We start from the raw sequence: 13,564 nt of genomic DNA on the forward strand, positions 1-13,564 counted from the left end.
CCCCGCGCTTGGGAGGCGGAGACAGGAGGATCGCGTAGGTTCGAAGCCAGCCGCGCTGGCTTAAAAGACCCTGTTTCCAAATTTTTAAAAATATATAAAATAGGTCTGGGAATGTAGCCCGGAGGTAGAAGGGCTTTTAAGAACCCCAGTACCACCAAAACAAACAAAAAAAAAAGGAGATGTACTAAATTCATCATATTTTTATCTTTTTATCCCACTCCCTCAGACACATTGTAAATGGCACAACATTGTAAATGGCACTGATAAATTTGTGTGTATACATCATGTCCACTGAAGTGTTTCTCTGATTAAACTTCCTCCCCCCTCCCGCCTTCCTCCCTTCGGTCCTCTCCATAACTCCACTAGGGTTTCTCCTCTTTTGTCTGAAGTCCCTCCTATGTCTCAATATCTCCTTAGTTTCCACATATGAGGGAAAACCTCTAATGACCTTTCATTTTATGTAACTGACTAATCTCACTTGGTATAATATTTTCCAGTTCCATCCATTTTCCTGCAAATGACATAATTTTGTTATTCTTTATGGCTGAGTAGAATGCCATTGTATGTACATCCCATAATACTGTTATCCACCGGACATGGTGGCGCACGTTTGTAATCCCAGCATTCTGGAGGCTGAGACTGGAGGAACACGGTTTGCAGACAGCCTCAGCTACTTAGCCAGGCCCTTTAAAACTCAATGAGACCTTGTTTCAAAATAAAAACTAAAAAATAGCCAGGCATGGTGGCACATGCTTGTAATCCCCACGCTTGGGAGGCTGACACAGGAGGATTGCACAGGTTCGAAGCCAGCCTCAGCTACTTAGTGAGGCTCCCAGCAACTTAGTGACACCCTGTTTCCAAATAAAATATTAAAAAGGTCTGAGAGTGTAGCCCGGACGTAGAAAGCCTGTGGGTTCCACCCCCAGTTCCACAAAAAAAAAAAAAAAACCAAACTAAAAAATAAGGCTGGGGAAGCCAGGCATGGTCACACATGCTTGCAATCACAGCATTTGGGAGACTGAGACAAGAGGATTGCAGTTCACAGACAGCCTCAGCTACTTAGGCCCTTTGCAACTCAGTGAGACCCTGTTTCAAAATAGAGAATAAAAAATAGGGCCGGGGGTGTCGCTTGGAAGTAGAATGCCCTTGGGTTCCATTCCCAGTACCACAAAATAAAACAACCAAAAATTAACTGGGTGTGGTGTGGCATGACTGGGAAGCTAAAACAGGAGGAAAAACATGGTGGCGCATGTTCAAGAACAGGTTCAACTCACAGGTTCAAGAAGAGCCTCAGCAAATAGTGAGATTCTCATCAACCTAGCAAGACCCTGTTTCAAAATAAAAATAAAATTGGGCTAGGGTGTAGCACAGAGATAAAATGCCCCTGGGTTCAATTTCTAGCACCACAAAAAATAAAAAAATAAATAAATAAAATGAAATTAAAAATAACAGGCCTAGGAGTGTAACTCAGAAGTAGAACATCCTGGATTCAATCCCTAACACCACAAAAAATTTTCAAATAGTAAAAAAGACAAAAATAAAAAGAATCCAGAATGGTGGCACACGCTTTTAATCCCAGCATTTGAGAAGCTGAGACAGAAGGATCGTAGTATTCAGTGAGACCCTCTTTCAAAATAAAGAATAAGCCGGGCGTGGTGGTGCACACTTGTAATCCCTGCGCTTGGGAGGCAGAGACAGGAGTATCGCGCAGGTTTGAAGCCAGCCGCGCTGCCTTAAGAGACCCTGTTTCCAAATATAAAAAAGTATAAAATATGTCTGGGAGTGTAGCCCGGAGGTAGAAGGATTTCCAGGAACCCCAGTACCACCAAAAAAATTAAAAAAAAAAAAGAAGAATAAAAAAATAGGGCTGTGAGCGTAGATCAGAGGTAGAATGCCCCTGGGTTCCATCCGTAGTAGGGCAAATAAATAAATAAATAAATAGGGCTAGAGGAGCCAGGTATGGTAGTACATGCTTGTAATTCTAGTACTTAGGAGGCTGAGACAGGAGGATCAGGGTTCCCAGCCAGCCCTCTGCAACTTAGTGAGACCCTGTTTCAAAATAAGGAATAAAAAATGGGATGGGGGTGTAGCTCAGAGGTAGAATGTCCCTGGGTTCAATCCCCACCACCACACACACAAAAAAGGGCTAACCGGGTGTGGTGGCACATGCTTGTAATTTCAGTGCTTGGGAGGCTGAGACAGGAGGATCGCACAGGTTCAAAGCCAGCCTCAGCTACTTAGTGAGGCACTCAGCAACTTAGTGAGACCCTGTTTCTAAATAAAGTATAAAATAGGTGTGGGAGTATAGCTCAGTGGTAGAAAAGCCCCTGGGTTCCACCCCCAGTACCACCAAAAAAAAAAAAAAAAAAAGGCTAGAGTATAGCTTGAAGGAAGAATGTTGTAGGTTCAATCTCCAATACAAAAATAAAAGTTTTCTTCTTTCAAATCTTTCCTTCTCTCCTCCTCTCTCTCTAAACTGGGGATTGAACCCAGGGGTATTCCACTTTGTGAACTATACCTCAGAGCTACACCCCAGCTCTACTTTTAGGTGCGGTACTGGAAATTGAATCCAGGGGCATGCTACTTCTAAGCTATACCCCAGCCCTACTTTTTATACTTTATTTTGAAACTGGGTCTTACTAAGTTGCAGAGGGCCTCATTAAGTAGCTGCGGCTGGCCAAGAACCTGCAATCCTCCTGTCTCAGCCTCCCAAGTACTGGAATTACAATCATGGGTCACAACACCCAGCTTCCAGCCCTACTTTATCTTGAAACAGGGTCTCACTAAGTAGCAGAGGGCCTAAGTTGCTAAGGCTGGCTTGGAATTTGTGATCCTCCTGTCTCAGCTTCCTAAGTACTGGGATTACAAGTGTGCGCCACCACACCCAGCTCTTATTTTTTATTTTGAAACAAGGTCTCACTAAATTGCTGAGGTTCTTGATAAATTCTTAGCTGCACCTTGTCTAAAACTGGTAATCCTCCTGTCTCAGTCTTCCAAGTAATGGGATTACAGGCATGCACCACCAGGCCCAACTTTCTTCCTAGTTCTTACAATTTTTTTTTATTTCTTGTCCTATGCAAAATGTGTAATTGGCTATTTTCAAAGAAGCCTTGGTTCCTTCTGTTGGAGATCAGTGCAGTTAGAAACCAACCTCTAAGTGCTAGCTGTATCTATTCTGAGTGAGGACTCATTGTTTCTAGATCCAGTCTATAACTAGGACACACTGTTGTTAAAGCATGCTTACAATCCTAGTACCTGGGAAACTGAGACAAGAGAATCACAGGTTTGTGGCCAACCTTGGTTACTAAGTGAGGCCCTCCACAATTTAGTGAGATTCTGTTTTATTAAAAGAAGAATAAAAATTAGGGCTGAGGGATGTAGATTGGAGGTAGAATACCCCTGGGTTCAATCCTCTGTACCACAATAAATAAATAAGTAAATAAATAAATAAATAAATAAAGAGTTTACATTGACATCTTCAATTTAAATAAAATATTAAAGCCAGATGTAGTGATGAAACCTGTAATACAAGTACTTAGGAGGCTGAGATAGGAGGATTGAAGGTTTGTGGCCAAACCTCAATAACTTAGTAGGACTGGGGATGTAGCTGAAAGGTAGAATGCCACTGGGTTCCTTTCCCGGTGCTGAAAAACTAATTATTTACATATATGTATGTATGTGTATCTGAGTGTGTGTGTGTGTGTGTGTGTGTGTGTGTGTGTGTGTGTGTGTGTGTATAAAGCCGGGCATGGAGGTGCACGCTTGTAATCCCGGCATTTAGGAGGCTGAGACAAGAGGTTCATGGACAGCCTCAGGTACTTAGTGAGGCCCTTACAACTCAGTGAAACCCTGTTTCAAAATATAAAATAAAAAATAGGGCTGAGGATGTAGCTCAGAAGTAGAATGCTCCTGGGTTCCATACCCAGTACCGAAAAAATAATAAAAAATAAAGGCTTTAGCCAAGTGTGGTGCCACACACTTGTAATCCTAATACTTGGAAGGCTGAGACAGAGGATTGCAGATTCAAAACCAGCATTAGCAACTTAGTGAGACCCTGTTTCAAAATAAAGAATAAAATAGGGCTGGGGGTGTATCTCAGAGATAGAATGATCTAGGTTCAATCTCTAGTACCACAAAACACACACACACGCACGCACGCACACACAAAACTTACTGCTGAGCACAGTGGTACACGCCTATAATCTCAGTTACTGGGGAGGTTGAGGCAGGAGGACTGCAAGTTTGAGACCACCTTGGGGCATTTAATGAGACCCTGTCTCAAGATAAAATGAAAAGGGTTGGGGATGTAGCTTAGCAGTATGGTGAAATTTCCAATATAGGAACATTTCTCGTCCTTTTTTTTTTTTTTTTTTGCAGAACTGAACTGTGGATCAAACCCTTTCCTTTTTCTTGCAGTACTTAGGATGGAACTAAGGGACTTTCTACTTTCGAGCTACACCCCAGCCCTATTTCTTATTCTTTATTATTATTATTATTATTTATTTATTTATTTTGGTGGTACTGGGGTTCCTGGAAGGCCTTCTACCTTTGGAAACAGGGTCTCTTAAGCCAGTGCTGCTGACTTCGAACCTGTGTGATCCTCCTGTCTCCTCCTCCCAAATGCAAGGATTACAAGCATGTGCCACCAGACCAGGTTCTTACTGAGTTGCTAAGGGTCACTAAGTAGTTGAGGCTGTCCTTGAACCACAATTCTCCTGTCTCAGTCTCCCAAATGCTGAGATTACAAGTGTGCACCACCATGCCCGGCTACGGGTTTTTTTTGTTTTTTGTTTTTTTTGTGGCACTGGAGATAGAACCCAGAGGCATTCTACCTTAGAGCTACACCTCCATTCCTGTATGTTTGTATGTTTGTATGTATGTATGTATGTATGTATGTATGTATGTATTTGCGGTACTGGGGATGGAACCCAGGGGCATTCTACCTCCAAGCTTTACCACAAGCCCTATTTTTTTATTCTTTATTTTGAAACAAGGTCACATAGCTGAGGCTGTCCCCGAACAGTGATCCTCCTGTCTCAGCCTCCCAAACACTGGGTTTACAAGCATCACCACCACACCTGGCTTTGTTTTATTCTTTCTACATTCATTCATTCATTCATTCATTCATTCATTCATTCATTCATAATTTACTGTATGTGTGTGGTACTGGGAGTGGAACCCAGAGGCTTTCTACCTCCGGGCTATACTCCCAGACCTATTTTATATTTTATTTGGAAGCTGTAAGTTGCTGAGAGCCTCACTAATTAGCTGAGGCTGGCTTCGAACCTGTGCGATCTTCCTGTCTCAGCCTCCCAAGCGCAGGGATTACAAGCATGCGCCACCACGCCCGGCTTATTTATTTATTTATTTTGAAACAGGGTCTCATTGAGTTGCAAAGGGCCTAAGTAGCTAAAGCTGTCTGTGAACTGCGATCCTCCTATCTCAGCCTCCCAAATGCTGGGATTACAAGAACATGCACCACCACACCTGGGCTGTTTTATTTTTATTTGGAAACAGGGTCTCACTAGGTTGTTGATAGTATCATTACTTGCTGGGACTGTCTTGGACCTGAGATACTCCAGTTTCAGCCTCCCAAGTACTGGGATTACAAGTATGCGCCACCACACCTGGCTTCAGTGGTTTTTTTCTTTTTTTGTAATCCCAGTATTTGGGAGGCTGAGACAAGAGGATCACAGGTTTGAGACTAGCCACAGCAACCCTGTTTCAAAACAAAAAATGAAAAAGGCTAGCAGTGTAACTTGGAGGTAAAATGGCCCTGGATTTAATCCCCAATACTGAAAAAAAATAAAATAAGATAGACCATGTTAAGATGTTGTTTTATATTTTTCTGAAAATACCTCGCTATGGGTTATATTATTAACAAAATTACTTTCTTCCAAAGTAATGTTACTTGGAAAAAGTATTGCTATTCATGCTATGAAGTATCCTGAACTTAGAAATGTTTAAGTAAACGGGAGAATCCTGCTCAGATTGTCTTTGAAGGAATGTTGCCAAGTAAGATACACAATCACAGTCAGGCTTGGTGGTGCCTGCTTGTAATCCCAGTGCTTGGGAGGCTGAGACATGAATATCACACAGGTTTGAAGCCAGCCTCAGCTACTTAGTGAGGCTCTGAGAACCTGTTTCCAAATAAAGTATGTAATAGGTCTGGGAGTATATCCCGGAGGAAGAAAAGGCCCTGGGTTCCACCCCGAGTACCACCAAAAAAAAAAAAAAAAAAGACACAATCACAGAAAGAGTATGTGTCATAAAATTAACTAACAATAAGTGTCTTCAAAAAAAAAAATTTAGAAGAAATATATATAGAGATATACAAAGAAAATCATGTTTGCACTTGATAAGCTCCAATTCCTCAGAACCGTTATGGTAGCCACACTTTGATATAAAATGGCGTTCTATGACTAAAATTTCACTTTCAAAATGAGTTTGTGAGCCGGGCGTGGTGGTGCACGCTTGAAATCCCAGCTCTTAGGAAGGAGACTGAGACAGGAGGATCACACAGGTTCAAAGCCAGCTTCAGCTACTTAGTGAGGCTCTTAGCAACTTAGTGAGACCGTTTCCAAATAAAATGTAAAATAGGTCTGGGAGTGTAACCCAGAGGTAGAAGGGAGAGCAGGGTGTGATGGCACACACTTGTAATCCCAGTACTTGGAATGCTGAGACAGGAGGATCACAAGTTCGTGGCCAGCCCCAGCTACTTAAGTGAGGCCCTCCACAACTCTATGAGCCCTTATTTCATATTAAAAAAAAAAAAAGAATAAAGCCACATATGGTGGCACATGCTCATAATCTCAATACTTGGGAGGCTGAGACAGGAGGATCCAGGTCTGCAGCCACCTTCAGGTACTTAGTGAGATTCTCCGCAACTTAGTGAGACCCTGTTTCAAAATAAGAGAATAAAAAATTGGGCTGAGGGAGTAGCTTGGAGGTAGAATGCCCCTGGGTTCAAACCCAGCAAGACCAAAAAAAAAAAAAAAAAAAAAAAAAAGTTTGTGACAGCCACTGATCGTATTAGTACCTAAATTTTCCTATGACATTCAAGTTTGCTATCCACCATAACTCGTCTTACCTTTTCTTTCATGTTCTCAAAAGTTCCTCCCTGGGCTAGTACAGTATTAGACTGTAAATCAAAAATGAATCCTGATGAATCTGAAAGAAATGGACAAATATATTCAAAATGATACAAAAATAATGCATTCCATCCCTAAAATAGAAGAGCCAAAACTGACTGCTTTTTCTTCCATAAAACAACTTGGTTGCTATTTAGCAATCTACTGTTTAAATGATTATCTTATAATGACTTATAACTACTTTTTTGGGGTTTTTTGGTACTGGGATCAAACCCATTGGCATTTAAAAAAAAGGTTAAAGCAATCTGTTAAAACTTTTTAAAATATTTATTTTGAAGTACTGGGAATTATACTCAGAGCCATTCTACCTCCAAGCTACATCCCCAGCCCTGTGTTTTTCTTTATTTTGAAACAGGGTCTCATTAAGTTGCAGAGGGCATCACTAAGTAGCTGAGGCTGGCTGCGAACCTGTGATCCTCTTGTCCAGCCTCCCAAGTACTGGGATTACAAGTGTGTGCCACCATGTCTGACAAGGTCAACTTTTTTTTTTTTTTCAGTACTGGAGATAGAACCCAGGGTCCTTCTACCTCCAAGCTACAACTCCAGCCCTATTTTTTTTTTTTTTTTTTTGGTAGTACTAGGGTTCCTTCTACCTCCTGGCTACACTCCCACACCTATTTTATATTTTTATTTGGAAACAGGGTCTCTTAAACCAGCAAGACTGGCTTCGAATCTGTGCAATCCTCATGTCTCCGCCTCCCAAGCGCAGGGATTACAAGTGTGCACAACCACTCCTGGCATTTTATTCTTTATTTTTAAAACAGGGTCTCACTGAGTTGAAAAGGGCCTCACTAAGTAGCTGAGGCTGTCTGTGAACCGCGATCCTCCTGTCTCAGCCTCCCAAATGTTGGGATTACAAGTGTGCCCCACCTCGCTCAGCTTCAAAGTTAACTTTTTAGGCCGGGCGTGATGGCGCACGCTTGTAATCCCCGCGCTTGGGAGGCAGAGACAGGAGGATCGCGCAGGTTCGAAGCCAGCTGCGCGCGCTGGCTTAGGAGACCCTGTTTCCAAACAAAAATGTAAAAGTAGGTCTGGGAGTGTAGCCCGGAGGTAGAAGGGCTTCCAGGAACCCCAGTACCACCAAAAAAAAAAAAAAAAAAAAAAAAACAAAGTTAACTGTTTAAGGAAAAATTAAATGCTAAACATTTTCAATAAAATTATTTGATTTTCAAATCCAGAGTTTTATTTTTTATTATAGTATCTCTCATTTGGAGATGAAAGCTAGGTGTGGTTGTTCACCTCTGTAATCCCAGTAATTGGGAAGCTGAGAGAAGGGGTGTAACTCAGAAGTAGAATACCCTTGGTTCAAACCTAAGTACCAATAAAAAAAATCCCCATAATCAGTTGGAGGTGAATACAGATGTTCAATATACCAAGCATAATTGGGGGTAAAAACTGAATCATGTTGACTAAAAAGAAACAAGTGGGTTATAGAAATTTTTTTAGCTCATAAATCCTATTCCATAGAACAGTCTAGCTCTTTAGTAATTTAAACATTCCTTTCAGCACATATTTCTTTATAAAGACTTATTAGCTGGGTATGGTGGTGAACACCTGTAATCCTAGTACTTGGGAGGAGGACTACAGGTTGAAAGACCATCTCAGCAATGAAGTGAAACTCTCAGCAACCTACCAAGACCGTGTTTCAAACACACACAAAGAAATAAGAAATGGCTGTTGGTATAGCTCCAAGGTAGAATGCCTTTGAGTTCAATCGCCAGTACCACACATACACACACACACAAATTATTATAAGCCAGGTACAGGGGTGCACACCTGAACTCACAGTACTTGTAACTTGGGAGGCTTAGATGCAAAGATCACATGCTAATGCAGCCTCATCTTAGCGTGGCCCTCAGCAACTTAATGAGGTCCTGTTTCAAAATAAATAAATATATATATACATATACATATATATATAGCCAGGTATAATCCCAGCATTGGAAAGCTGAGACAGGAGAATCATAGTATCCAAATAGCCTCAGCTACTTGGTATAGGTCCTTTGCAACTCAGTGAGACCCTGTTTCAAAATAAAGAGTAAATAATAGGCCTGGGGTTGCAGCTCAGAGGTGGAATGGCCCTGGGTTCCATCTCCAGTACCACAAAAAAACTATATATTAGAGCCAAGAACGTAGCTCACAGGTAGAACTACCCTAGACTCAATCCTCAACATCACATACACACACGCATAGAAAATTATTATATTGTGAAACTATAGCTCTAAAAACTACACGTAGTTCTAGTATATTATTTTCTTTTCTTTTTTCCTGTGTGTGTGTGTGTGTGTGTGTGTGTGTGTGTGTGTGTGTGTGTGTGTGGTACTGGAGATGGAACCCAGGGGCATTCTACCTCCAAACCACACCCCCCAGGCCTATTTTTTATTTCTGAAACAAGGTCTGAATTGCAGGGCCTCACTAAAGTAGTAGTTGAGCCTGTGCACAAACCATGATCCTCCTGTCTCAGCCTCCCAAATGCCGGGATTACAAGTGAGCGCCACCACACCTGGCTATTATTTTCTTAAAATAAGATTTTTAGCCAGGTGTGGTGGCCTATGTTTGTAATCCCAGTACTTGGGAGGCTGTGACAAGAGGATTGCAAGTTCATAGCCAGTCTCAGCTATTTACTAAAGCCCTCTGCAAATAGTAAGAACCTGTTTCAAAGTAAAAAATAAAAAAATAGGGCTGAGGGTATAGTTCAGAGGTAGAATGTTCTGCAAAAAAAAAAAAAAAAACTTTAGACATTTCAAGTCAAAATTAATAGCATACCCTTCATCCAAATATGGTAACCCATGCCTATAATCTCAGTATTTGGGAGGCTGAGGCAAGATGATTGCAAGTTTGAAGCCAACCTCAGCAATTTAGTGAGACTCTGTTTCAAAATAACCAAAGGAGCCAGGTGTGGTGGCACATGTTTATATTCCCAGTACTTGGGAGGCTGAGACAGAACAGCAGGTTCGCAGATAACCTAAGCTACTTAGTGAGGTCCTCCGCAACTTAGTGACACCCTGCTTCAAAATAAAGAATAAAAAATAAAGCTGGGGGTGTAGCCCAGAGGTGAAATGCCCTGGGTTTAATCCTCAGTACACAAATAAATAAATAAAGTCAAAGAAAACAAAAAGTGAGCATGGTGGCCCTCTTCTATAATCCCAGTACTTGGGAGACTAGAAAGGAGGATCACAGGTGGAGACCAGCCTGGCAACTCAGAGAGATTCTCAGCAATCTAGGAAGATCTCATTTCAGAACAGATTAAAAGCCAGGCGTGGTGGCGCACGCTTGTAATCCCCGCGCTTGGGAGGTAGAGACAGGAAGATCAAAGCCAGCCATGCTGGCTTAAGAGACCCTGTTTCCAAAAATTAAAAAAAGTATAAAATAGGTCTGGGAGCGTAGCCCGGAGGTAGAAGGGCTTCCAGGAACCCCAGTACCACCAAAAAAAAACCCCAAAACAACAACAACAACAAAAAAAAACAGGTTAAAAAGGGAGGCGGGCTAGAGGTATAGCTCAGAGGTAGAATGTCCCTGGGGTTCAATCCCCAATATATTTAGTCAATCAATCAATGTATAGATCAGAGATAAAATATTTCTAGGTTGCTGGGTGTGGTGGCCCAGGCTTGTAATCCCAGTACTTGGAAGGCTGAGATAGGAGGATAGCAGGTTTGTGGCCAGCCTTAGCTACTTAGTGAGGCCCTCTGTAATTTAGTGACACTCTGTTTCAAAATAAAGAATAAAAAAATAGGCTGGGGGTACAGCTAGAGGTAAAATGCCCTAGATTCAATCCCCAATACTGAAGGAAAAAAAAAATCTGCTAACTTAAATTCCCAGTGCCAAAAAATTTAATAGGTTTTACTGAAAAAAAAAAATTTTTTATTGTCCTTCCTCTAATTATACCTACTATTCATACTTCCCTACTGTCTAGAGCTTACATTTTAGATAAGAAGGTAGACTAACAATCAGGGAAGGAAAGCTAAAAAAGGAAACAAAAACTGGAAGAATTTACTCTTACTCCATTTCCTTTCTCTAAGGATACAGAACATCCTGCAGGAAGTCATCTACCATATTCCCCAAACAGATGTTGACTCCAAAGAGGCACTATCAGTTGCATTTGGCTTTCCTGCAAGTTTATTACAATCTGCTAGGTTTGTATAAGTAAAGAAGCAATTGCTAGCCAGGTGGAGTGGGGCACACTTGTAACCCCAGCATTTGGGAGGCTGAGACAGGAGGATCGCAGTTCGCAGACAGCCTCAGCTACTTAGTGAGGTCCCTTGAAACTCAGTGAGACCCTGTTTCAAAATAAAGAACAGCTAGGTACATAGTGGCACACACTTGTAATCCCCGTGCTTGGGAGGCTGAGACAGGAAGATGGCACAGGTTCAAAGCCAGCCTCAGCTACTTAGTGAGGCTCTCAGCAACTTAGTGAGACCCTGTTTCCAAACAAAATATAAAATAGGTCTGGGAGGCCGGGCGTGGTGGCGCACGCTTGTAATCCCCGCGCTTGGGAGGCAGAGACAGGAGGATCGCGCAGGTTCGAAGCCAGCCGCACGCGCTGGCTTAGGAGACCCTGTTTCCAAATAAAAATGTAAAAATAGGTCTGGGAGTGTAGCCCAGAGGTAGAAGGGCTTCCAGGAACCCCAGTACCACCAAAAAATAAATAAATAAATAAATAAATAAATAAATAAATAAATAAATAGGTCTGGGAGTATAACCCAGAGGTAGAAAGCCTCTGGGTTCCACCCCCAGTACCACCAAAATAAATAAGAATAAAAAGTAGAGCTGGGGGTGTAGCTCGGAGGTAGAATGCCCCTGGGTTCCATCCCCAGTACCGCAAAAAAAAAAAAAAAAAAAAAAAAAAAAAAAAAAGCAATTGCTATACAAATTAATTTCCAGACTAGTAAATTTTTTTGAGGGTCTGGGGATGGAACCCAGGGGCATTCGACTTCCGAGCTACACCCCCTGCCCTATTTTTTATTCTTTATTTTGAAACAGGGTCTCACTAAGTTGCAGAGGGCCTCACTAAGTAGCTGAGGCTGTCCGCGAACCGCAATCCTCAGGTCTCAGCCTCCCGAATGCTGGGATTACAAGCGTTCACCACCACACCCAGTTCAGATTAGTAATTTTATGAACTATAAATTAATATCTACAAATACTTGCAAAATCATTTGAAACACATTAAAAGAATAGCTTTAATAAAATATATGGAATGTCTCTCACTTCTAAGGTGTCCTGCATTCTCCTTGAATGTAGATTGCTTACTTTCCTAAATAAATCCGTCTCTGAAAAACATACACACACACACACACACACACACACACACACACACACACACTCACACAGATATAAATGAGGGCAATTGCTTTACAACTACTTGTTTTTGTGTGGGTTTCTGTGTGTGCTGGTGGGTTACAAATGCAGGCTCTTGTACATGCTAGGCAAGTGCTTTACCACTGAGCTACATCCCCAGCCTGCTACAACTATTCTCTCAACAATTCACACCCACATCAACTCTTACCTTTCTGGCTTTGTTTCCTAGACATTGCAGTTTCTTTGATCTCAAGAAAATTTAATAAAAAGAATAAAAGTATCCTTTTGCTTCCTCTGGCTTCTGAGAGTATCTCTGATGTAAAAGTGTCTATAATTGGAAGAGATAAATACAAAATCTTGGATGTCTGAAATTCTGCTCTCTAGCTGTTAATCTCCTTCCCTTCTGTTTTATCAACTTCTTGTCAGGAAATATCATTGTAGACATTCATGTCTCTTTTTCCAGGAAGATTCTGGAGGGGAAAACACAAAAACCACATTCACTATTAAAAACAATGACTAGCTATATAAAGTTCTTTTTTTATTTTTTTGCAGTACCGGTATTGAACCCCGGGGGCATTTTACCTCCAAGCCCCACCCCAGACCTATTTTTTATTCTTTATTTTGAAACAGGGTCTCACTAAGTTGCAGAGGGCCTCACTAAGTTGGCTGGCCACAAACCTGAGATCCTCCTGTCTCACCTCCCAAGTACCGGGAATACAAGCATGAGCCACCACCCCAGGCTTAGCTATATAAAATTTCTAAGCAATATCCACAGGTTTTATTATGAATTTCTCTATACAAAAACTTTTTTTCCTCAAGAAAACTTAATCTTAGAATCAGATCATCTTAGTTCAAAAAGCTTTTATTGTGTGTGTATGGTACTGGGTATTGAACCTGGGGACCTTTTACTTCCAAACTATACCCCAAGTCTTATTTATTTTTTATTTTGAAATAGGGTCTCACTAGGTTGATGAGAGTCTCACTGCTTGCTGAGGCTGTCCTCCAACCTGCAATCCTATCTCAGCCTCCCAAGTACTGGGCTTACAGGTGTGTTCTACCTCACCTGTATAGAAAGCATGTTTTCTTAGTCTTCTTTTCTATTGGTTTCAAATATTTCA

The 13,564-nt window shown here is 41.5% G+C and overlaps 1 protein-coding gene across 2 annotated transcripts in view; it reads right to left on the reverse strand.

Annotated features, from left to right (window-relative positions):
• Positions 1-12,679, reverse strand: part of SPATS2 (spermatogenesis associated serine rich 2) — a gene marked incomplete at both ends in the record, with an annotated part of 69,911 nt that extends 57,232 nt beyond the window's left edge. For both annotated transcript variants that reach the window (XM_080706081.1, XM_080706080.1), the window contains 2 exons: positions 7,091-7,170; positions 12,655-12,679. In XM_080706081.1, coding sequence (XP_080562207.1) covers positions 7,091-7,170; positions 12,655-12,679 — 105 coding nt within the window. The remainder of the gene's footprint in view (positions 1-7,090; positions 7,171-12,654) is intronic.
• Between the last annotated feature and the right edge of the window lie 885 nt (positions 12,680-13,564).

The sequence above is a fragment of the Muscardinus avellanarius genome (genome assembly GCF_963383645.1).
Source record: "Muscardinus avellanarius genome assembly, chromosome: 11".
Lineage (NCBI taxonomy): Eukaryota > Metazoa > Chordata > Mammalia > Rodentia > Gliridae > Muscardinus > Muscardinus avellanarius.